The sequence below is a fragment of the Natator depressus genome, chromosome 5 (genome assembly GCF_965152275.1).
Source record: "Natator depressus isolate rNatDep1 chromosome 5, rNatDep2.hap1, whole genome shotgun sequence".
NCBI lineage: Eukaryota > Metazoa > Chordata > Testudines > Cheloniidae > Natator > Natator depressus.
Genome location: NC_134238.1, coordinates 5,777,157 through 5,801,674, shown reverse-complemented (window position 1 = coordinate 5,801,674; position 24,518 = coordinate 5,777,157). Strand labels below are relative to the sequence as shown.

The 24,518-nt window shown below is 46.1% G+C and overlaps 1 protein-coding gene across 2 annotated transcripts in view; it reads left to right on the top strand.

Annotated features, from left to right (window-relative positions):
- Nucleotides 1–24,191, top strand: part of TPGS2 (tubulin polyglutamylase complex subunit 2) — a 30,130-nt gene extending 5,939 nt beyond the window's left edge. Inside the window, exons 3-7 of one of the 2 annotated variants that reach the window (XM_074952286.1) lie at nucleotides 8,119–8,206; nucleotides 9,708–9,839; nucleotides 11,598–11,711; nucleotides 15,928–16,088; nucleotides 21,501–24,190. In XM_074952286.1, the coding sequence (XP_074808387.1) occupies nucleotides 8,119–8,206; nucleotides 9,708–9,839; nucleotides 11,598–11,711; nucleotides 15,928–16,088; nucleotides 21,501–21,743 (738 nt within the window). In that variant the 3' untranslated portion in view covers nucleotides 21,744–24,190. Of the gene's footprint in view, nucleotides 1–8,118; nucleotides 8,207–8,861; nucleotides 9,024–9,707; nucleotides 9,840–11,597; nucleotides 11,712–15,927; nucleotides 16,089–21,500 lie in introns of those variants that run through there. The other variant, XM_074952288.1, reaches the window with a different exon arrangement.
- The last annotated feature ends 327 nt before the right edge of the window (nucleotides 24,192–24,518 follow it).

Below are 24,518 nucleotides of genomic sequence, written 5' to 3'. Positions count from 1 at the left end.
AGTATGGAACATTTTTGTGGGGGAGGAAGGGATTGCTAGGGAGTTGGGGAGCCTCCCCCATGCAGACCCTTACTGACCCCTGGCCTCTCTCATTCAGTCAGGCATATCTGCCCCTGTCCCCATGTGTCCCTGGACTTCACTCAGACAGCCCTACTCCCCTGTCCCCATGTGTTCTGCCACCTCCCTCTCCTATGTGTCCCTGCACCCCCATTCCCATTCAGCCACCGCTCCAGTCTGCCCACCCACTAGCCCTTCTGAATCCCAGTCTGTGTGCCCCACTCTATTTGTCCACGCATATCCCTATGGCTCCTCACTTGGCCCTGAGGGCAGGGCACTGTGAGGACCACAGCCTCTCATCCTCTCTATCGGCAGCTGACTGCTATGGCCAGTGAGCTAGCTGCTTCTGTTCTGGCGCCACAACCAGAAAAAGGCGTGAAAAAGGCGTAACTGCTCGCCTTTCCAGAAGAATGTATTTTCTGCGGAGAAAAACAAATTCAGTTAATTCTGTGCATACGCAATGGGGCAGAATTCCCCCGGGAGTAACATCCATGCAGATTTCACTTCTTTCATTTCTACATCAAAATAACCCGATTTACCTTGTAGGCTACCCCTCCATCTATCTCTTCCTAAGCATTACAGAAAAACATCTCTCACAGTCACCGTTTACAATGTAACACCAGACCTCACTTATTTACACCCACTAATAAAGAGCTATTATGTAACTTATGGAAGCCACATCAACCCTGTATTAATCATCCAAACGCATGGCCATATAATCAGTAAACACTGTCAGAAATAAGGCTGGACTTTGGTTTTTCATGGTTTAGGATGAACAAATGTGGACTGTGGGTGGTGGAAAGAAGGTGAATGAGATTAAGAAGGAGTACTCAGAAGTTAAGTGTATATGGGGTGTTGAAGGATTTAACTTGCTTTTTACCAATTGCTCTGGTAGATTTCAGATCCTACCAACCTTAATTCAAAGTTAACAAATGTCCTTTTGTGTGGGAATACAAATAAGCTGTAGAGTTTGATCTCTTGGAATAAGTACTAAGATCTTGCGAAGTGCTTAGTGCATTGAATTCCCATATAATATTCAGTGGGAGTGGAGAGTTCTTGACACCATACAGGTAGCACTCAGCACCTTGTAGAATCTAGTCCCTAGTGACGAACTTTCAGCTCTCGTCTTCGAGCCCCATCTCATCGCTCTTGAATTACTTGAGTGCAAGTAAATGTTTTTAGACATAGTATTATACATTTAATTGTGTTTTCACAACCACTAGGTGGCACTGTTTCCCAGTTTAATGGAGGGGAAACAATCGACCCATAGATTAATATTCTCGATAGTAAAGTTGTAACCGGGTTCCTTTACAATCCCTGTTTTTAACTCCCTCTATAACATAGGCTAAGAAAAATGGTTTGTCCTGAAATTTAACTGCAGTCTAAACATCAAGGAAATTTTTTTCTGCAAACCTTGAAGAAAGTTGGTCAAGTATTTTTGAGTTATAGGTCACTAAAGCAACAAAGACCTTGAATATGAGCCCACTCAATCAGAGCTCCATAGCGAAGGGTGTGGGGGGTAGGGGGTGGGCAGGTTGGGGCATTGGAAAAGAGGGAAGGCAGGTGGGGTGGGGGGAAGAGGCAAAGGGGGTGGTATAAGGCAGGATAAGGACAGGGGACTTACCTAAGAGCTAGGTACATCGCAGCCCTTCCTCTCCAGGGAGCACAAGGACTACTCTCTCTGGACTGCCCCAGAGTGTAAGGTGCCCCAAAGAGGGTTGAGGACAGGCAGAGCAGTGGATCCATGCCATCCTGCAAAGCAGGACAAGCACACAGGGAGGTGTGTAGCCCCTCAGAAAGGGACACAGCAGAGGACATGCTTAGGAAGTTACGAGAGGTATTTGACAGGTTTCAGAGTAACAGCCGTGTTCGTCTGTATTCGCAAAAAGAAAAGGAGTACTTGTGGCACCTTAGAGACTAACCAATTTATTTGAGCATAAGCTTTCGTGAGCTACAGCTCACTTCATCGGATGCATACTGTGGAAAATACAGAAGGTGTTTTTATACATACAAACCATGAAAAAATGGGTGTTTACCACTGCAAAAGGTTTTCTCTCCCCCCACCCCACTCTCCTGCTGGTAATAGCTTATCTAAAGTGATCACTCTCCTTACAATGTGTATGATAACCAAGTTGGGCCATTTCCAGCACAAATCCAGGATTTCTCCCCACCCACCACCCCCCCCACAAACCCACTCTCCTGTTGGTAATAGCTTATCTAAAGTGATCACTCTCATTACAATGTGAGAGGCCTTTGGGTTCAAAAGCCTTAAAGAAAGAGAATTGTTCTCCAGTGCACTCTCTTCTCTAAGGTTGTATAATCTCCTGGTAAAATCAGATGCACAATTCTATCCCTTCTGTTTATAAATGCTGTTGTTAACGAGCCTGAGACTGGGGCCTGCTGAAACCCATGTGTGCTGCTTTGCTGGTGCAAAGGGGTTGTAAAGCCGGCAAACACATCCGCCTGAGAATTCCCCCTGTGTAGAGCATGGAGGGCATGACTGGAACATCTCTGCACTGGGGATATTCCCAGCTGCCAGACCAGTTCTGGAGCCTTCAGCAGCTGGGTTAGACCAGCCCTGACGTGGTAGTAACTTATGTGGAGAGACAAATTGGCCCATGGCCATCTCCAGTGTTAGGGAACCATAAAAAATGACATAATCTCCTTCTCCCCTCACTCAGGTCTCGCATGGAGCGAGCTCTGTGCCTTTTTCTGTTTAGAGTAGTGTCTGTAGAACCTTAGGGATTTAATTTCTATTAACTGCTATAGGATTGTTCCCAATAAGGGGCTATTCTATTATTATTTTGAGTTAACTGACATATGTAAAATCTTCTGTTTTATGTGGGAATCGACACATGTTGGGCAACATAACCTTACCAGCTGATAGAGTTCCCCACCACCTCAGAAGGACACATGCATCAAATGCATTCTTTCTAGGTAATTTTGGGATATCATGGACAATAAACAAAAGAAATTAAAATCGCATCAAATATTGGGGATCTTGGTTTTGTACTTTATGGGGCTGGTGAGTGCAGCTCTGAAAAGCACCAGATGAGCAGGGTGCATGTAGCTGGTTGAAGGGGCTGAGGGTAAGCAGTTTCAGGCATATCATTTGGGTTTATCTGACCTCTGCTCTAATAAGACAACTGTTTGAAATCACAAACTCTTGTGACTGAAGGTAACTTGACAGATCAGCCAGACTTTTCCCACCCTCATGAAAAATATTGGACAATATCCAGGATCCCGAATGGGACCACGTTCTGCTCTGGCATAGCAGCTTGTCTTCAGACCCATCCTCTGGAGAAGGCAATGAAAGGGAGTTAGCTGAGGAAGTTCCTAAAATGAAGGTAAAAAGAGAGAGAATGCGACTGGAAACAGAGATGCCAATTGATATGCCCTCCTGGAAGAGGAGGGTTCGAGGCAGCAGGTCTATCCAGAAACCTCTTATTACCTTCCATGAATAGACCGTTCATCACTAGAGTCCTGACTGTTGTCTCTCTCAGGAGAGTAATTCCATTGAAGTCAATGGAGCTGTTCACATGAAAAAGTTTATTAATAGAAAAACAAGATTAAATGATTAAACAGGTTTTTTAAATCGATGGAATGTGGCATGTAAATACTTGTATTCTGGTGGAGCTTTGTAGCACATCAATCATCTCCACACATCCAGCCTCCTTAATTGTTTTAATCCAAGTCCTCGCTCTTGCAACTAGAGATATGAAGTTAGAACTCATGAAGCTGCAGTGTGAAATAACAAATATTTAGCTTTGAAAAGAGTCTGCAAAGCAAGGGGCACATCTGTTGCAGACATCTAGAGAATTTAAAGCACGCCTATATGGTTTAGTATTCTTCTAGAACTAACATTGAACAACTTTGCCCAGCAACGTTCATTTACCTCTGTTATCAAGTGACAGATGAGTTCTTCTCAACACAAAGATGTCTTCTCTTTCACACCTGCTGCCTATGGAGACATTTTCAGAAGGTTTTGGAAAAGCCACCATGCCAGGGACGAATTTGCTGGTCACAGAGTTTAAGGCCAGAAGGGACCACTAGATCATTCCGTCTGAACGCCTATGTATCATAGGCCACCAACACCACCCAGCACCCGCATACTAAATCCAACAACCAAAATGAGACCAAGAAGGCATTATAGCCCACAGGAGATTAGACTTTATGTGCCACAGGCAGAAATTAGGAAGGACAGAGGCGCACCAGTGCCAGAGGCCCCCACAATGGCTGGGAAATAAGTGAGATACACTCAGATAATCCTGGCAAATGACCCGCACCCACGCACTGCAGAGGAAGGCAAAATACCCCAAGATCACTGCTTGTCTGACCAGGGGAAAATTCCTTGCCAGTCCACATATGGCAATCAGTTAGACCCTGAGCATGTGAGCAAGAACTCACCAGCCAAGTACCTGTCAAAGGTATGACAAGTAAGTAATATCATAGCAAGGAATTGTACAGTGTTGTAGATAATATTGAAAAGCAGCAAAACCAAGAATATATTGGCCACAGTAACAGTAGGCTGTGGGCAGCAGTGGATGCAGGCCAGGTGCAGGTTGGAGAAAGTGCATCATTGGCAGTATAACTGTGGACATATGGGGGAGAGGCTATACAAGTACTCGTGGGCTTTTACAGCATACCCTGTGAAACCGGCATGGCTGTGTGGAATGGTGGCATTAGTCCAGTCAGGAGGCAGGGAACAATACGCTCTGCCTCTCTCACTGGTGCCCAGAGCCAACACTGGTGCTGACCATCGGCAATACTGGAATCTGGGAACCTGTTAGTGAGACAGCCATGGTCTGGGTTCCTCTGAGAGAAGACGTTCTGAACTTGGGAGGCAAAACCAGAGGTAGGTAATGGGCTGAGCACAAGCCCACAGGCCTGGCAGAGAACGTGATCACCATCCCCGGTGACGTTACACATGGATGGCATGGACCAGTGTGGAAATGCGGAGACTGCACAAAATGAGTGTAGCCAAGGAGTGGCTGCATTTGCTTTAGGTCAGCTAATACAAGATATGGGAGTACTTGTCCCTGTTTTATGGGGCTTTGAATGGGAAATATTTGATTGTGGTTTTTAATTTCCTTTCACATATATCCAAATTTATTTTTTTTTGTTTCTAAAAAGCATTTGGTGCTCAGAAAACATACCAGATTGACAATCCTGTAGCTTGGTGTGCTCTGCTACCTAGGGCTTCCCCATACTGCATCATCCGTGAGCATTCTGCTCTGAAGGGATCACCTCACAGTATAGAGAAAACCTTGAAAACATGACCCGAATAGTTCATAAACCAGAAGGCACATAAAAAGAACCTCCAACGTATTATTTTTAAAAATCTCATGATTTGAGGGCCTGACTTGTGATGCTGGAATGTTTGCAGTTGGTGTTACTGTAAATATACATTCTAGTTTGGAAAAAAAGTTTGTCTATTGTTTCAGGGAAATAATTTAATATGAGAGTACTGATAGAGCCCTGCGCAGATACAAAAATGTGGATCCACATCCGCCAGAATCAACATGCATCCGATCCACAATCCGCTAGACGTCTTTTATGTGTATCCGCACCCACAGCAGCAAGCCGTCTCACAAGGGCTGGGGGAGAGCGGAAATGAACTGGGGGGGCAGGGTCTTGAGGAGAAGGGGCATCACATCGCGTGCTGCTCCTGGGGACTCACGAGAGACGGTAGCAACAGTGCATGTTGCATCACAGCAGGGCGGAAGGGTGGGGTACCAGGGCCCCGCACACTACAATCCCTGCGGCCGGGGACGGGTCCCTCTGCCCAGGAGCCACTGGGCTGGGAGCATGGCTAGTGCTGCCAGGCCAGGCTATGGTGGGGATGCTGGCGCTGCCTGAGGGGCCCAAGCTGCTGGACAGGAAACGGTGTGGTAAGCAGGTACTGGAGAGCCTGGACTCCAGTCTGCCACCCAGCCACTGGCTACTGGCCTCCAGCCTGAGTGCGCTGCACCCTCCAGATTGCCCAAGCCAGACGCCACAGGCCAGGCACCATCGGTGAGTAGAGCCCTGTGCGGTTGTGTCCGCATTTGATCCACTATCCGCAAAAATGGTCTACAGATGTGAATATGAAGTGGCTCTAGTGATGGCAAGTAGCTTCATGCAGCATCTTTCCTTGGCTCATTAAAACTGGCTCCTGATGTGATTCTCTTCTGGTTTTCAAATTCATGACGTGCACTTAATATTAGCATGACGAGTTGGGTCACAGAAACCCCCTTGGGACTGCCACCTGATGTGCTGAGACTACCTCTGAGCCCGTTTCCCTGCCACCTTGGGACTTCAGTTAGCTAGCCTGTTACAAATACAGACCCAGGTTTGAACCACGTCCCTCAAAAGCTGCAGGCTTAACTGAAAACCGCTTAAGAAGTGTTCCTGTCTCCAGCACTCAGATACCCAACTCCCAATGGGGTCCAAACCCCAAATAAATCCATTTTACCCTGTATAAAGCTTATACAGGGTAAACTCATAAATTGTTCGCCCTCTATAACACTGATAAAGAGATATGCACAGCTGTTTGCCCCCCCCCCCAGGTATTAATACATAAAAAGTGATTTTATTAAATACAAAAGGTAGGATTTAAGTGGTTCCAAGTAATAACAGACAGAACAAAGTGAATTACCAAGCAAAATAAAATAAAACGCTCAAGTCTAAGCCTTATACAGTAAGAAAGTGATGACAGATGAAATACCCTCAGAGATGTTCCTGTAAGCTTCTTTTACAGACTAGTGTCCTTCTAGTCTGGGTCCAGCAATCACTATCACCCCTGTGGTTACTGTCCTTTGTTCCAGTTTCTTTCAGGTATCCTTTGTGGGTGGAGAGGCTACCTCTTGAGCCAGCTGAAGACAAAATGGAGGGGTCTCCCAGGGTTTTATATACTTTCTCTCTTGTGAGTGGAAACCCCTCCCTCCCCCTGTGTAGAATCCCCTCTACAAGATGAAGTTTTGGAGTCACCTGGGCAAGTCACATGTCCATGCATGACTTAGTTCTCTATGTTCCCAGGAAAGCTCAAGCGTGGATTGGCGTCTATCAAAGTCTATTGTCAGATTAAGTGTTTCTTGATTGGGCACCTACTGAGAATAGTCTTTTCTCAAGAAGCTGATCAAATGCCTCACTGAGGCTACTTAAAATTAAAAAGTACACAGCCAATATTCATAACTTCGAATACAAAAATGATACATGCATACAAATAGGATGACTATATTCAGTAGATCATAACCTTTGCAGAGATATGTTACATGGCATATGTAGCGTAAAACATATTCCAGTTATGTCATATTTACATTCATAAGCATACTTCTATAAAGCATTATGGGGTGCAACGTCACAATTAGAAACTAAAATATGAGTGGAATTTACTGTCTAAGGGCCCAATCCCACAGTTCCCACAGAGCACAGTGCCTGCATTGAGCATAGCCTCATTGAAGTCACTAGGGCTTCTCATAGTAGTAAGCACTAAGATCAGCAGTCAGCGTTTACAGGATTGGGCCCTCCATGTTTACATGTATGCTACTGGATGGTATGTCATACCTGCTTGTGTGCATGTGCCTTTCACACTTTAGTGATTGAAGGTCCATGAAAGAGAGAAGTCCTAATACCACTGCAAGTCCTGTAGCTCAAATGGAAGAGGTTGGTTGGTTTGGTTAAATTGATGGCAAAGGGCTGTCTCTAACGAAGCTGTGTGTGTGGATTAGCTGATGACCTTGGGTCTGTGATTTTGGAGTGTGAATTCATTACACAAAGTGCCATGTCATGAAAATTGTGGAACACTCCTAAAATATCCCTGTAGCTAGCGATAGCTAAATTGGTAAACCAATTGCATGAAATTTTTCCAGAGGTGCCTTTAGATCAAATAACTAACCTGTGTTGGGAAACAGATCCAAGAAACTTGAAAGCATCTCTCCAGTTGTGTGATTTGAGTGGTGTTGGGGCTCAGTACGATATTGGGTGGCAGGTGTTCCTGTCTCAACAGTCAGTCAGTTAACTGGATCAAAGCATGCTCTACCTCTTTCCTTTGATAACATTTATGGGCATTTGTGATTACAGAAAAACTCCTGTGTATTGCCAGAGGATTTAAAGAATTTCTACCTAATGAGCGATGGCTTCCACATGACCTGGAGTGTAAAATTTGATGGTAAGTCTGCCTGTTTCTTTCCTTTAGCTTAAAATCCTTTAGGTTAAAATGTCCATTCTTTCTGTGCATTCCCTGTGGCAGCTACAGTCCCTTCCTCTTAATTTGATCACTGCTTAACCGAATCCTCTATTTAGTTTGATCTACACCACAGGAGCGAAATTATTTTGAAGGAAAAATAACCACTATGCCCTTTGTTTTGCTGGGTTTAACCAGCTGTTGTTGGATAATTCAATCACTGATGTAGAAAATTACCCTTTAATTAACAAGGAAGTCCAAAGTACTGCGTGGAAGCAAAAGCCAACACAAGGAAGGCCCCGATGATAAAAGATTAACACAACCTGAATTTCTGTGCATGATACATTGGGCTCAAGCCTGCAATCCATGCACATGCAGGATTCCACTGTGGGAACTTCGTCTGCAGAGCGCTTGCTAGGATCACATCTATTTTTGATTACCTAAATGCCAGTAGGTACTGTCCAAATCCAGATTGCCCATCAGTCATCAAATGGATGAGTACATAAATTTGACTTCAATCTGCAATTTTTGTCTTACTCAGCTCAGAGGGAACATCTGGTTTTAAGTTGGCTTCCTGCTTTTTACACTGTTCTTATTTCCATCTGGCTTGACAGAAGCAGAATGTGGTCAAGGAACTTTGCAGAGGTCATACAACATTCAGTAGCTGTGCCCGGGAGATGAGAGCCCTAGCTACCATTGTGATGGTGGGGCACTTTAACAATGAACAACATTTAAATGAAGGGCCTGATCCTACTCCCGTTGAGATCAGTGGAAGCTTTACCACAGACTTCCGTGCTAGCAGGTACAAACCCTGGGCCTCATTCTGATCTCACATCAGTTTAACTCCATTGACTTCAGTGGAGTTACTCCAGTGTAAGTGATTGCAGAATTGGGTCCCCTTTCTTCCATCTGTGCCTGGCTGGAACAGGGAGACTCTTTCACGCTGAAGCAAGCACCGGGCCACAGTTGTCCAGGCCTTTGCCACCTCAAAGTCCGATTGTTGCAGGGCTGGAGACTGCTAACTTCAGCTGGTGCATGCAGAATGCACTGATCTCCTTGTGAAATGGAGTTTCACATGAAGAGCACATGAGCCCATTCTCCACATGTGCTCTGCCTGCTGGGTGGTTCAAGTGGAATTCAAGGTGTGGTGACCCATAGAGGCCTGAATAGGTTTAACACTTTATTACTTGACTAACACTTCCCCTTGCCCTCTTCCAGACTGCTACAACTGCAGTCAGCACCAGGGCCTAAGCTGGAGCTTCCTCAGAATAAACGAGAGGCAGCTGCTGACTTGGTGATCTCTGAGGTGCTCTCAACTTTGCTCCACCAGAGCCTACGTCTGTCAAACTTGCAGGCCTGCCGCAGTGCCCATTTCTCCTTCTTTGTATTTTGTGAAAGGTTAGGGGTTGGACAAAAAGAAAAGATCTCCTCCGCTCTCCTGTCATTGGGGTGTATTAATGAACACTGTTGTCACTGTGTGTTGCAGATAACCCCATGCCACTGGGCTCCATGGTGATTAACAGCATCTCTAAGCTAAGTCGCCTCTGCGGATCATCGGCGTATGCCCTACCCAGTGCACCGACCCTCGCAGACCTGGAAGGTGATACGGATGAGGAAGGTATTGTCCTCTGGATGGCACACATGGTGGTACACCCAAGTGTCAGAATGTGCTTTTCCTCCTTCATTCTGCTGTATAGGAATAAGCTGCATTTCTGCGTAACAGGACAAGCTGCACTTTGCTAGCACTTGTGCTGCTCCAGAGAAGGAATGGACTAGATCCTTAGGGTCCAGCAGGCATGATTAACTCCACCTCCTCACCTGTGTTGTCTCCACACCTTCCCAACCAAACTGCTCCCCATGCTTTGTTTTTCCCTGTCTTAAATTGTTAGCTGGAGCCTCCTCTTTTCATTCAGGTTGGAAAGAGCATGTACATTTACAATATAATATCAACAACCACTGGCAATAATTGTCATGGTGATGGATAGGCCCATTGAATACACTGACATTGAATGCAGCTCTTCAGAGCTGGAAATGTCACTGGAAAACACATTGAAACAAGAAGCAGCAGGGGAAAATGCATCTGGATGAGTTAAGCATTTGGCAAATAAAAAGATCCATTCCCTTCCTCTACCAGCTTGCAGTCTAACAGGAGGCAACAAGTGAGACAAACAGGACATGGTATAACGGTGGCTTTTTGCAGAAAAATAATAAAACCTACAAATTGCTATATGATTTTTGTAGCTCTTGCTGCTTCCAAACCTGGCTGGTTTCTCTGCTTGTCAGAGAATCCTGCCCTTTAGCGTATTAGAGATTTTGCTCAAATTCTGCTATAATCCTGATCCTCTTGCTCTTGAAATCAAATGGGTCAGATTCTGCTCTTATTTACCCACATGCAACTCCACTGAATTTGCATGGTGCATGTGAGAGCAGAGTATGTCCCAAAAGGAGTTTTCCCTTTGACTTCAGTGGGGAGCTGTAGATTCTATCAATTTATATCTATTTTCTTTTATTGCAGGAAAAATTCCATTGTCCTTTCTAAACAGTGTATTTGTGCTGACTGATCCCAACTTACTTATGAGATTGTCATGAAAACCATAAAAGTTAATTGTTTTGGGTTTTTTGTGGGGTTTTGGCTACTGTTGCTTTTTTTAACATTTTAGTAAATAAGCAGGGCTCTATGTGAATAATTCTAGCAAGGATTTTAAAACAGCTATTCCACAATGATCCAGCTGAGCTATTATGTCCCTGTAAGCTGGTTTTCTAAGGTTTAAACACATGCTTTACTATGTATTCTACCAGTTATAAACAACGTTAAGCCCTAGCTTCTGAGAATGGCTATCGGCAATAAGGTTGATGCACATCTAAGTTCTGTGAACTGCAGGTGAATTTATGTGCAAGCATGAAATTACTTCTTCAAGGGGTATCTGGGGGTGTTTGTGTATGAGCAGAACTAGAACATAGTGATTGTCATAAAACTAAAATTACTGCTCCTGGTACCTTTTCATTCAATTGTTTTGAACTTTCTCGCTCTACATTTCAATTTCTGACAGTGCTTTGATTTATTGTAATAATTAATAACTGTTAATTTACCAATTAAAAGTGAATCCTTCCAAGCCAAGTTATGGGCCAGCTTTTCAAACATGCCTCTACAAAGGCACCCATAAGTGTTCCATAGACATGAGTTTGTGCATGCAAGAGCTGTATTTGTACAAACTCCTGAGCCCATGTGTGCACATGCAGTGGGGGGAGGGTGTGGTGCATGTCAACAGCCCTACATGTGAAAGATGCAAGCATAGCTTTTTCAGGCCTATTTGTAAACTTGGCCAGTGAAGATCTAGCCAGAAATGCTGTAAAGGGATTTTGTTTCTTTTTAAAGGTAATGAAGACCAGCCAGAAAAACCTCACTTTGACTCTCGTAGCCTGATATTTGAATTGGACCCATGCAATGGGAACGGGAAAGTTTGCCTTGTTTATAAGCATACCAAGCCAGGTAAAGACTGAAGAGAGCACAGTTAACCAGTCATGATAAATGGCTGTGTTTGGATAGCTCTTACTCTTCTGAACTTATGTGCCGTTTTGGGTGAACCCTTGGAACCAGGACTTCCCCCTTGGTATTGAACAGATGAGTCCACATTGTAACCTCCATGCTGTTTCTACCTGCCTAAAATATTTGCATCCAGAGAGGGGAAAGGCGCCGCGCTAGCTCCCTGATCCTGCAAACACTTATGCATGTGAGTAGCCCCAAAGGGCCACTCCTATGTGTAAAGTTCCTCATGTGGAAGTGATGGTAGACTCAAGCCAAATGGTTTACATTCTCCGAGAGAGGAGAGAACACAAAGAACTTGAAGCCACTGATTTGGATTCAGACCCTGTGCTTTGATGCAACGTCCCCCAATGCTAATTAGAAACTAGCTTGGCAATGGGCCTATTAGCAGAAGTTAACAAAGGACACACCACAGAGCGAGAGAGGTGTGAGCTGAGCTAGTAAAGAACTCTCTGCGGGTGCATCTACACTGCACACTTCTTTCAGCGGTATGTAGAGTACATCCCTGCGTAGCCCCCCCACAGGGGTATTGTCAAGGTTCCTTCCCCACTCTGAACTCTAGGGTACAGATGTGGGGACCTGCATGAAAACTTCCTAAGCTTACTTTCACCAGCTTAGGTTAAAACTTCCCCAAGGTACAAATTAATGTTATCCTTTGTCTCTGGATCTCCACTGCCACCACCAAACTCTAACTGGGTTTACTGGGAAATGTAGTTTGGACATGTCTTTCCCCCCAATATCCTCCCAACCCTTGTACCCCACTTCCTGGGAAAGGTTTGGTAAAAATCCTCACCAATTTGCATAGGTGACCACAGACCCAAACCCTTCGATCTGAGAACAATGAAAAAGCATTCCGTTTTCTTACAAGAAGACTTTTAATAGAAGTAAAGAAATCCCCTCTGTAAAATCAGGATGCTAGATACCTTACAGGGTAATTAGATTCAAAACATAGAGAATCCCTCTAGGCAAAACCTTAAGTTACAAAAAAGACACACAGACAGGAATAGTCATTCTATTCAGCACAGTTCCTTTCTCAGCCATTTAAAGAAGTCATAATCTAACACATACCTAGCTAGATTACTTACTAAAAGTTCTAAGACTCCATTCCTGTTCTATTCCCGGCAAAAGCAGCATACAGACAGACACAGACCCTTTGTTTCTCTCCCTCCTCCCAGCTTTTGAAAGTATCTTGTCTCCTCATTGGTCATTTTGGTCAGGTGCCAGCGAGGTTACCTTTAGCTTCTTAACCCTTTACAGGTGAGAGGAGTTTTCCTCTGGCCAGGAGGGATTTTAAAGGGGTTTACCCTTCCCTTTATATTTATGACAGGTATAAATAGCAGTGGCGCCAGTGAGGCACAGCTTAGATGAGTAGAATGCAGTCACGCCTGCAGGGCCAGGGTATGTATTCGAGTACATACCCTACACAGTCTCTACTCACCCAAGCCGGGCCTCCCCATCTGCACTGCTATTTCCAGCAGAGTAGTGTCCCACTGCCTCCCTGCTGCTGGAGCCTTTCCCTCTAGGCCTGGGGGGGAGACTCTGGGCAGGGGGAAGGTAGGCTTTTCCCCACCTCACCCTGCCTAAACCTTTTCCTCACCGCAGTGAAAGGATCCAGAAGCAGGGAGCTGCTGATGCTTTTCCCCACTGTCTCCCCACTGCCAGAGCCTTTCACTGTAATGTGTAGCTACATACTGCAGTGTGGACACAGCCTGCTTTTCGCAGCAGCGTTTTCCTACACGTACACTACACGCTGCCACCAGTGGTGTGTAGTATAGATATAGCCTGTCACAGACACCTGGAAGAGTTGCAAACACCAGCCAGACTTCCAAGCTAGAGGACCGAGACATTATCCTGCAGCCAGGGTGTAGGTGATGTTCTCCTCAGGGTAATGGTAAAGTACATGGCTCGCTTAGAGAAATTTTTAGCAGTAGTTATCGGCAGTGTGTCTATTTAACCTTGGTTTCTCTCTGTCACTCACCCCTCTATTAATATACTTGTTCCTAATAAAAACACCCTAAGTTGTCAAGTGGTGACTCTAGTTGGAACTTTGCCAGGTGTGCCCAGAAGAGAAACCTCTCCTCTGATTTCTAGGAGGTGGACATGAAAATAGTAATGATCCAGCCTGAGCACGGGCTGGGAGCGAGGGAATGAAGTCATCCTCTCACCCAGCAATGTGGGGAAGTGGACAAAGGCAGGGGATGGGTGTAAGGACCCAAAGGTGCTATGCAGGTTTACACTAGTGAGACAGCTGAAGAAGCAGTCTGGACTCACAGAGCTAACGTGATCCTGTGTCGTTTACATTTTACACTGTTTGGAAGCTGTTGCCTCGTGAAAAGTGTGATTGCTCTGAAGAGGGAGAAAATCCCCTGCAAAGCAGGATTCTGTTGGCAATACAAATCCCGTAGAGTGATCCTTTCCAAACTCAGCAATCCTGGTGACTGACCACTCCATTTAGTCTCATTCATCAGTATTTGCCCTTGAGGGGGGGAACAACAGATAAAGATGTGCAATAATCGTGCTTTGAGCTTGTGCCTTTCATCCAGGGATCTCCATGTACACTACCCACTTTGTGTCTCAAACCATGCCTGTAAGTATTATTATACCCATGTTGCAGACGGGGAAACAGGCACAGGGACTAGTTGATGAGCATACACTGAGTCAGTAGCTGGTGTGATACAGCATTGCCAGAAGGCAGCAGGAGAGTGATATAGGAGAGATATGTAAGTCCCAGGATGAGGAGAAGCCTTATTTCCTGTAGAGGGAAGAAAGGTTTCTATAGATTACTTAAAAGCACCTGAAGCCAATTAGAGCACCTGAAGTTAGTCACTTGATAAAAAATCCCTGCTTCAATCAACCAGGGGAAGGAGTTGAAGTAGAGGAGAGTTTGGAGAATTGCCGTGGCTGGCTAGAAGACCAAGACCAAGACCTTAGGTAAAGAGACACCTGGCTTGTGCAGAGAGAGAGGGCAGGAAGCCCCACAAGCTGAAGAGCAGGAGAGGGAAGTAGCCCAGGGGAAGGAAGCAGTAGTTCAAGTGGTTTACCACTATCCCTAGGGCCCCTGGGCTGGGACCCGGAGTAGAGGGCGGGCCCGGGTCCCTCCCTCTCCACTACCCTTCTCTGGGTTACTAGTGGGACAGTAAATACCCAAGTTCAGGGGCAGGAAACTGCGCCCTGAACCCCCTGCAAGAAGAGGAAGCGCGGGACCCATTGTAATCATACCGGCAATTTCCCACACTGGGAATGGAACCTAGAAATCAAGACTTTGGGGGGTCCCAAGCTATAACCACTAGACCATACTGCCTCTGCATGATACATTGGTTCTGGGTCCTATCCCTTTAGAAAAGCTATCCTTTACAACATCAGAAATATCACAACATCACTGCTTGCCTCCAGATGATCTCAGCTGGGTGCTCTGCAGAAAAGGACCTGGGGATTACAGTGGATGAGAAGCTGGATATGAGTCAACAGTGTGCCCTTGTTGCCAAGAAGCCTAATGGCATATTGGGCTGCATTAGTAGGAGCATTGCCAGCAGATCGAGGGAAGTTATTATTCCCCTCTATTCAGCACTGGTGAGACGGCGTCTGGAGTATTGCGTCCAGTTTTGGGCCCCTCATTGCAGAAGGGATGTGGACAAATAAGGAGAGAGTCCAGCGGAGGGCAACGGAAATGATTAGGGGACTGGAACACATGACTTATGAGGAGAGGCTGAGGGAACTGGGATTATTTAGTCTGCAGAAGAGAAGAGTGAGGGGGGATTTGATAGCAGCCTTCAACTACCTGAAGGGGGGTTCCAAAGAGAATGGAACTAGGCTGTTCTCAGTCGTGGCAGATGACAGAACAAGGAGTAATGGTCTCAAGTTGCAGTGGGGGAGGTCTAGGTTGGATATTAGGAAAAACTATTTCACTAGGAGGGTGGTGAAGCACTGGACTGGGTTACCTAGGGGGTGGGGTGGAATCTCCATCCTCAGAGGTTTTTAAGGCCTGGCTTGATAAAGACCTGGCTGGGATGATTTAGTTGGGGTTGGTCCTGCTTTGAGCAGGGGGTTGGACTAGATGATATCCTGAGGTCTCTTCCAACCCTAATCTTCTATGATTTTTCTCATCCCTCAACTTTAAAATAATGTTACCCTTTTTGTACATGTTCCTTTTTTTCAATTCCAGTTGTCACCCCAGACACTGAGATATGGTTTCTGGACAGAGCTCTGTACTGGCATTTCCTCACCGACACCTTCACTGCCTACTACCGACTGCTGATCACCCACCTGGGTCTCCCGCAATGGCAGTATGCCTTTACGAGCTACGGTGTCAGCCCCCAGGCTAAGGTAGGATAGCAGAAGCTGTACTTTGACTCTGCAGTGAGTCTGAACACAAGCCAGTCCTTCCCACTTTCTCGAGACCAGTATGTAGAGCCGCCTGACTCAGCAACAAGCAGAGGCTTTCAGCAAGCAAGATTATCCTCCTCAAGGCATCAGACTTGTGGGCTAGGGGGCATATATTAGATCAGTAGGGTTAGCTAGAGCTGGGCTTTCTAGCAGCTGGTGGCATCATGACCACTGCTGCTATTATTATGCTTATTGAGCTTTCACCATCTGTGACTGTGCAGGGGGATATGGGTGGGATAAGGCCATCTACAGTCCCCTGTGCAGCCATGTAAGACCAGTCAAGCTCACAGCTCTAGGCATGGTGGGGAAAGCAAGGGCTGAACCCCCCATACTGCCTTCCCCTCCACAACTGCTGAGAGCAAGTGAGTAGGGAGGCCCCACTACACACTAGACAGCAGAGCTAACCATACATGAATGGGTAACCTTGCAAAAGCCTGCAGCAAAGTATTCCCCTTGTCCCCTGTCACCCGTCACCCCAAGTGGTGTAGTGGTGTCGTCACCCCCCATAATTGCATGCAGCTCACGGTAGAAGCAGCATGTATGGGGTTGTGACCCAGAGCTCCTGTTTGCCTCCCTGGCTTTTTGGTACGCTTGCCTGAGCTCCTTGATTTTTGTACGACACTGTTCTGTGTCCCTGGAGTAGCCTCTTTCCGTCATGGCCCTGGAGACTTTAGCATACGTATTTGCGTTCCTTTTTTTGGAACGTAGTTCTGCCATAACAAATTCGTCTCCCCAACATGCAATGAGATCCAAAACCTCCCATTCAGGCCATGCTGGAGCTCGTCTGCGAATCCGGGACTGCGTGGTCTCTTGGTATGGTGGACTCTGCATGGACGCCTGTGATGGTGTACTGTGCTGATGGTGACCAAACAGGAAATTCAAAAGTTCCCGGGGCTTTTACTGCCTACCTGGCTAGTGCATCGGAGTTCAGAGTGTTGTCCAGAGCAGTTGTTATACCAATAAAATAAAAACCAGCAGGATCTTATTAAAGGGAAAAAGGCAAAATACCACATTTATTGTGAATACAGAAAGAATCATAGTAAGCAGTTAGTTATAGTTATAACATTCCATTCAGTCTCATATTTATTCACTCATTCATACAAACACACACACACACACACAGGTTCTGCAAGGTTGTTACCATAGTTACCAGCCTTAGAGTTGCTCATGCCAAGCCACTGGCCAGGTGGCCTGGACATGAGGAGGGAGCAGGGCCTTGTCAGATGCTCATCTGATGCTCCTGGAAGTTGGTTTGCAGAATCAGACCCCCCCCAAAGTTCTCACTTTTTAGAGTCTATTTTTATAGGAATTTCTTCCTATGCCAGTCTATGGGAATTGCTTCATCATGCTGTTGCTGAATCAATCAGCAGATGGCACATTCCTGACGGCTCCGTGCTGCTAGATGTTATCTTGTTCTTTGGTTCTCCCATTCTTGAGGCTGTTGGGTGGATTCCATTCTGCCCTCCGGGGGGGTCCTCTGGTTATTTCCACTTGACGCCTTCTTCAGCCGATGGACACTGGATTCTTAGGCTGGCACCTCCCTGATCATTCAGTTATTATCCACACCAAGCATCCATCCACATACATCCTCTATCTCTATTTTAGATCACAATTGTTAATACAACAAAAGGGCGGGGAGTCTCTGGGTGCTGTTTCTGTTGTTACAGAGTATTGCTTTGAGTCTCTCTCTCTGTGAATTGCTTTGAGAACAGACTCTGTCTTAGAATGTACTAACGCAATTAGCAGCTTGCAAGTTTCACACATAGAGGGAGAGAAACAGTACCAAAAACCAAGAGATCTCTTAATTAGTAATACCCTGGAATTTAAACTATGGGGAATCAAACTCATTTGTGATTTTAATACAGAACTTCTTTAATATGATTCAACACGGTCACAAGGGAGCATTCTGGGATAGCTCCCAGAGGCCAATATCGTCGAATTGCGTCCACAGTACTTGTAACCCGGAACTGCGATCTCGATTTTAGCGCTGCTCCACTTGCCGAGGTGGAGTACAGAAATCAGAGTAAAGAGCCCTTTAAATCGAAACCACTGGTTTGGTCGTGTGGACGGAACCAGTTTTATTTCGAGGTAACTCGGCTAATTCCGAAATAACCGCGTACTGTAGACCAGGCCCTAGATTGATCGAGGCTGTACCCATTGTACTCTAGCAATAGCTTTTCCCAGCACAGCATTCCATATATTCACTATCCCTTGTGGGAAATGATCCCCCACACATTCCCTAACCAATCAACTTCCTCCTCATTTAGATTATGTCCTGCTGACTTGTTAACCTTTCACCACTGTAATCAGGTAGTCTTCATTAACACTGTCTTTTGGCAGGTTTCAGAGTAACAGCCGTGTTAGTCTGTATTCGTAAAAAGAAAAAAGAAAAGGAGTACTTGTGGCACCTTAGAGACTAACCAGTTTATTTGAGCATGAGCTTTCGTGAGCTACAGCTCACTTCATCGGATGCATAGCATATCGTGGAAACTGCAGAAGACATTATATACACACAGAGACCATGAAACGAAACTTCCTCCCACCCCACTCTCCTGCTGGTAACAGCTTATCTAAAGTGATCATCAAGGAGGGCCATTTCCAGCACAAATCCAGGTTTTCTCACCCTTCCCCCCCCCCCCCCAACGACACACATACAAACTCACTCTCCTGCTGGTAATAGCCCATCCCTCTTTGAAACCTCTCTTTATAATGCGCATGATAATCAAGGTGGGTCATTTCCAGCACTAATCCAGGTTTTCTCACTCCCGGGTACCCGCATGGCCCCACAGTATGCCAACATTTTTATGGCTGATTTAGAACAACGCTTCCTCAGCTCTCGTCCCCTAACGCCCCTACTTTACTTGCGCTATATTGATGACATCTTCATCATCTGGACCCATGGAAAAGAAGCCCTTGAGGAATTCCACCATGATTTCAAGAATTTCCATCCCACCATCAACCTCAGCTTGGTCCAGTCCACACAAGAGATCCACTTCCTGGACACTACAGTGCTAATAAACGATGGTCACATCAACACCACCCTATACCGGAAACCTACTGACCGCTATTCCTACCTACATGCCTCCAGCTTTCACCCTGACCACACCACACGATCCATCGTCTACAGCCAAGCTCTGCGATACAACCGCATTTGCTCCAACCCCTCAGACAGAGACAAACACCTACAAGATCTCTATCAAGCATTCTTACAACTACAATACCCACCTGCGGAAGTGAAGAAACAGATTGATAGAGCCAGAAGAGTTCCCAGAAGTCACCTACTACAGGACAGGCCTAACAAAGAAAATAACAGAACGCCACTAGCCGTCACCTTCAGCCCCCAACTAAAACCCCTCCAACGCATTATTAAGGATCTACAACCTATCCTGAAGGATGACCCAAGACTCTCACAAATCTTGGGAGAAAGGCCAGTCCTTGCCTACAGACAGCCCCCCAACCTGAAGCGAATACTCACCAACAACCACATACCACACAACAGAACCACTAACCCAGGAACCTATCCTTGCAACAAAGCCCGTTGCCAACTGTGCCCACATATCTATTCAGGGAACACCATCACAGGGCCTAACAACATCAGCCACACTATCAGAGGCTCGTTCACCTGCACATCCACCAATGTGATATATGCCATCATGTGCCAGCAATGCCCCTCTGCCATGTACATTGGTCAAACTGGACAGTCTCTACATAAAAGAATAAATGGACACAAATCAGATGTTAAGAATTATAACATTCATAAACCAGTCGGAGAACACTTCAATCTCTCTGGTCACGCAATCACAGACATGAGGGTCGCTATCTTAAAGCAAAAAAACTTCAAATCCAGACTCCAGCGAGAAACTGCTGAATTGGAATTCATTTGCAAATTGGATACTATTAATTTGGGCTTGAATAGAGACTGGGAGTGGCTAAGTCATTATGCAAGGTAGCCCATCTCCCCTTGTTTTTTTCCTACAAACCCCCCCCCAAGACATTCTGGTTAAACTTGGATTATTGCTGTGCACATTGTAAGATGAGCTATTGCCAGCAGGAGAGTGAGTTTGTGTGTGTGGTTTTTGGAGGGGGGGGTGTGTGGGGAAGGGGCGGGGGGGGGAGTGAGAAAACCTGGATTAGTGCTGGAAATGACCCACCTTGATTATCATGCGCATTATAAAGAGAGGTTTCAAAGAGGGATGGGCTATTACCAGCAGGAGAGTGAGTTTGTATGTGTGTCGTTGGGGGGGGGGGGGGGGAAGGGTGAGAAAACCTGGATTTGTGCTGGAAATGGCCCTCCTTGATGATCACTTTAGATAAGCTGTTACCAGCAGGAGAGTGGGGTGGGAGGAAGTTTTGTTTCATGGTCTCTGTGTGTATATAATGTCTTCTGCAGTTTCCACGATATGCTATGCATCCGATGAAGTGAGCTGTAGCTCACGAAAGCTCATGCTCAAATAAACTGGTTAGTCTCTAAGGTGCCACAAGTACTCCTTTTCTTTTTACTATCTTTTGGAAAGGTCTCTCAGGAGCAGATATTGGAGACCTTCCCCTTATGCAGTACTTAGATCTACCACCCCTTTAGTGTGTGTATTGACCCTGTGTTTATCTCATTCAGTATTATGCTGTGCCCTGGAATGAGGTTGGTTTGAGGCAGGGTTTTCCTAATAACCCCTACAGTCCTTTCCCTGGCTTCATAAGCCAGCTGGCTGTAGTAGAAAAAGCAGTAGAAGATAGGAATGTGAATTGCAAAGTGAAACTTCCTGGTGACAACCAGATAATGCTGATGGTGATCCAGAGTCCTCAAATCAGTCAGAAGAAAAGTGAACACAAGGTCTGAGTGAAAGTTTGCACAACTGAACCTGCACTGTTAGAAGAGTACTGGGGACTTTTTTATTTCACATGAGAGGCCCAGCAATTCTAGCTCCGCTTGTTTGGCAAGGTAAATTCCAAGGTATTAATAATCACTTGCTACTTCTTTGAATCCAAATAAATTAGGCCTGGTTCCCCTCTCTCTGACATTGGTATAAACCAGGAGTAAGTCCCTAATGCCTGCCGAGTTACAGCTATGGAAAACTAGGAGAATCTGGTTTCACTTTTGACCTTTATCTGCACAATCTCTGTATCTTGGGAAGGTTATATCCCAATCCTCATTCTGCAGCTACGAACCATCTCTACTGTAAAGCTCTTTGCACAAAACGCTGTGAGCTGAAACAGACTGACACAGGTTCTTGACAGCAGGAGCTTGGTGTATGTTTAAAATGTTCCAAAGTTGATTCTTGCAGTTTCCCTCCAAGTCTCTAATGTGTGATTTCCCCCCTCTCCCCATGTCATCCTTCCCTGTAATCTTTTTTTCAGCAATGGTTTAACATGTACAAGCCCATCACCATCAACACAGCTCTACTCTCAGAAGAACCTGACTCCTTTGTGAACAAACTGGACCCCAACAAGGTATTTAAAAGCAAGAACAAAACTCCGGTGATCAAAAAGAAATTGCCATCCCAGCCAGCAGGCTCTCAGAAAAGCCATGCAAGCACAACCTCCTCCAAGACCTCTTCACTAGCCGGGAACTCCCTGAGGAAACGAGAACCACAGACCTGACTCTGGAAAGCAGTTTCATTCCAGACTGTTAAAAACCCACTGTGGTATCTCTTAGGTTTGGATCAAACCACTTCTTGTGCATGAATAGACTTCCCAGTGCCAGCTGTGTTGCAACATTTGCATGAAATATAACGGCAATTTAATTTATGGGAGATATGGCTGGAAAGCCAAAAGGCTGCTGGTCCTGGAGAGATGTTGGTTAATTCTTTTCTATTCCGATGGGCAAATACTTCGGTGTGGATAAAAATGCCACTGAGCTGTGTGGAGTGTGTTACCACTGATAAAGTGAAGCAATGAAATCAAGTAAAATCAATCTCTACCATTTTCATATACATCTTATTAAATACAACATACGTGCACAAATAAATATTTTGCCGTGTTCTTTTTAGAAGAAAGAAGCATGCAGTGATCATTGCATGTAATGAGAGCAGGATCAAACCCACTGAAGTTGGTGGTAATGCTCCCCTTGACTTCAAGAGAGCAGGACTGCGCCCCATGGTTATAGCCTAATGATACGTAAGGGCTTCATGCTGACCATTGAGTGTTCAGCCCGAGATCAGGCTCTGAACTATTTATACAGACTGCATGTTAAACAGAAATGACCTTCTGCTAAAGACCACACCTGATGCTGTGCACTCTCTGAAAGAGCTGGCCATGGCCAGAGCAGCGCAAAGGTGCCAAGCCATCTAATATGGCGACCAGGTGGACTAGCCAAGGACAGTGCTGTAAAACAATGCTGCACATCCAGCAGCACCTAGGGGAACCCTCTCACAGAGAAATCCCTTTTTTCACAGGCCAGTGCTGCTCTGCTCAGAAGTTCCCTGGCTCCAGGTTAACAATCTGCCCTGGAATAATGTGGGATTCCCTATCGCCATAGCTGTCTGTGCTAGGTACTGAGCGCCTCCCCCACCTCCTGCAGATCTCAGTAGGTGGGGAAGGTGCTGAGCAACTTTCAGGATCAGGCTTCTCGGGATCGGGCTCTAGAAAAGCCTCCTACCACTGAGTTTCCAGACTGTGGGTCCCAACCCATCAGTAGGTCTTGGAAAGGTTGCAGAGGGGTCAGGGACCCGGAGCAGAGGAGTTCCCCAGGGGAGGGTTGGGTGGGATGGAGAGCAAGCCTGCGCTACACTTACCCTGCAGCAGCATCTCCTTCCACGGGGCTGGGACCCTGGAGCTGGAAGCCGGGCGCAGCTCCGCAGGACAAGAACAGCTGCTGCAAGCTGAGCGCGGGGTCACTCTCCAGCATACCTGCACTGGGGCAGGACTAGGGTTGCGGTCCTGGGTCAGCACGTGCTGCTGGAGGTGCCAGTGCCGAGGAGGAGGCACACCCAAATTTGGACCTGGGGTGAGTCGCAAAGCGCCACGCAATGCAGCTGGTGGGTCTCCTGAGTAAAATGTTTCAGAACCGCGGGCCTAACACAGTGAAGCCCAGGCTCCCTTGGTCTAAACAAAAGCCACTCCGAACAGGGAAAGCAACCTTCACTGCCCGTTTGGGACCAAACCCAACCCAACCCAACCATTTTCCTTTGCTCTTTTGCAGCGTCTGTTCTGAGACGCCTAGCATGGAGCAGAGGAGAGTGGAGCCCCAAGTCCAGTGCAGTGGCCTGGCTGCCCCGGCTGCCGCAGCGACAACCACTGCAGCAGCTGGAGTGGCAGATGTTGAAGGAGTTACTGCAGGATGGCATTTGGCCTCGCTAACGATCTGTGTGTGGAGAAGATCAAAAGCAGTAGGGTACTCCAGCTTTACCACTCTCTACGGCTCTTGGAGCCAGTGCAGCTACAGGAGAACACAGAAGCTTTACTGTTAGAGATGCACATGCCAGTAGAAACCCAGCTTGCCTCTCCGTTCCCAGGCCAGGTTGTAAGGCTGGCCATTAGAAAAGCCATTGTTACTTGTAAACTGGGTAGGATTTGCTCTGGAGGCGTTGAGACCCCATAAACATGGAACCCCATGTTTATACACTTTAGACAATGTAATTTTTCAGGGTAAAACTGCACTTTAACCCATTCACTGCTGGTCTTCAACTGTACCCACTATTGCCTCCATTCTGTCACATTCAGTTTTCTTAGCTGTACTGGGAACATTTAGCAGCCACCAAACAATCTGGTTTCAGAGTAGCAGCCGTGCTAGTCTGTATCCATAAAAAGAACAGGAGTATTTGTGGCACCTTAGAGACTAACAAATTTATTTGAGCATAAGCTTTCGTGAGCTACAGCTCACTTCATCGGATGTGAGTGTCAATCTGGGTGTCTAAGAGAGAAATCCAGGGCACCATCTCAAAACAAGCAATGATTCTTTACACTGGGGTGTGTCTAACTGCTAACGTGCTTGCATAACTATATAATATCAAACTACATGACAAGGTGTTGTGGGGGTTATTTACTCAGTGTTTGTACAGCCCTTGTAAGTATTAAGCACTGTATAAGTGAAGTGTGATGTATTTTAATAAAGATTTTAATATTTTCCTCCAAAATGAGTGGTTTTTGAAGAATACCAGATCCTCTAAAGAGCATGCACACACGACCAAGGACAAGAGTCTTTGCTGTGCTTCTAAGAGGTGCAGCACAGAATGGGTAGCCGTGAGGCAGTGGCCTAAGATGGCTTTAAGCTGATCCTGATCCCAGTTTTAGGTTGTTCCCTGGCCCCCACTGTAACTGAGACAGCCCTGTGTGTGGCAACACAGCTCAGAATCTCTGCAGGGCTACTGCCCAACTTCTAACAGGTTCCTGTCAGCCTTAGCCCTGTCCCTGGCAGGCTCCTTACACCAGGAGTTA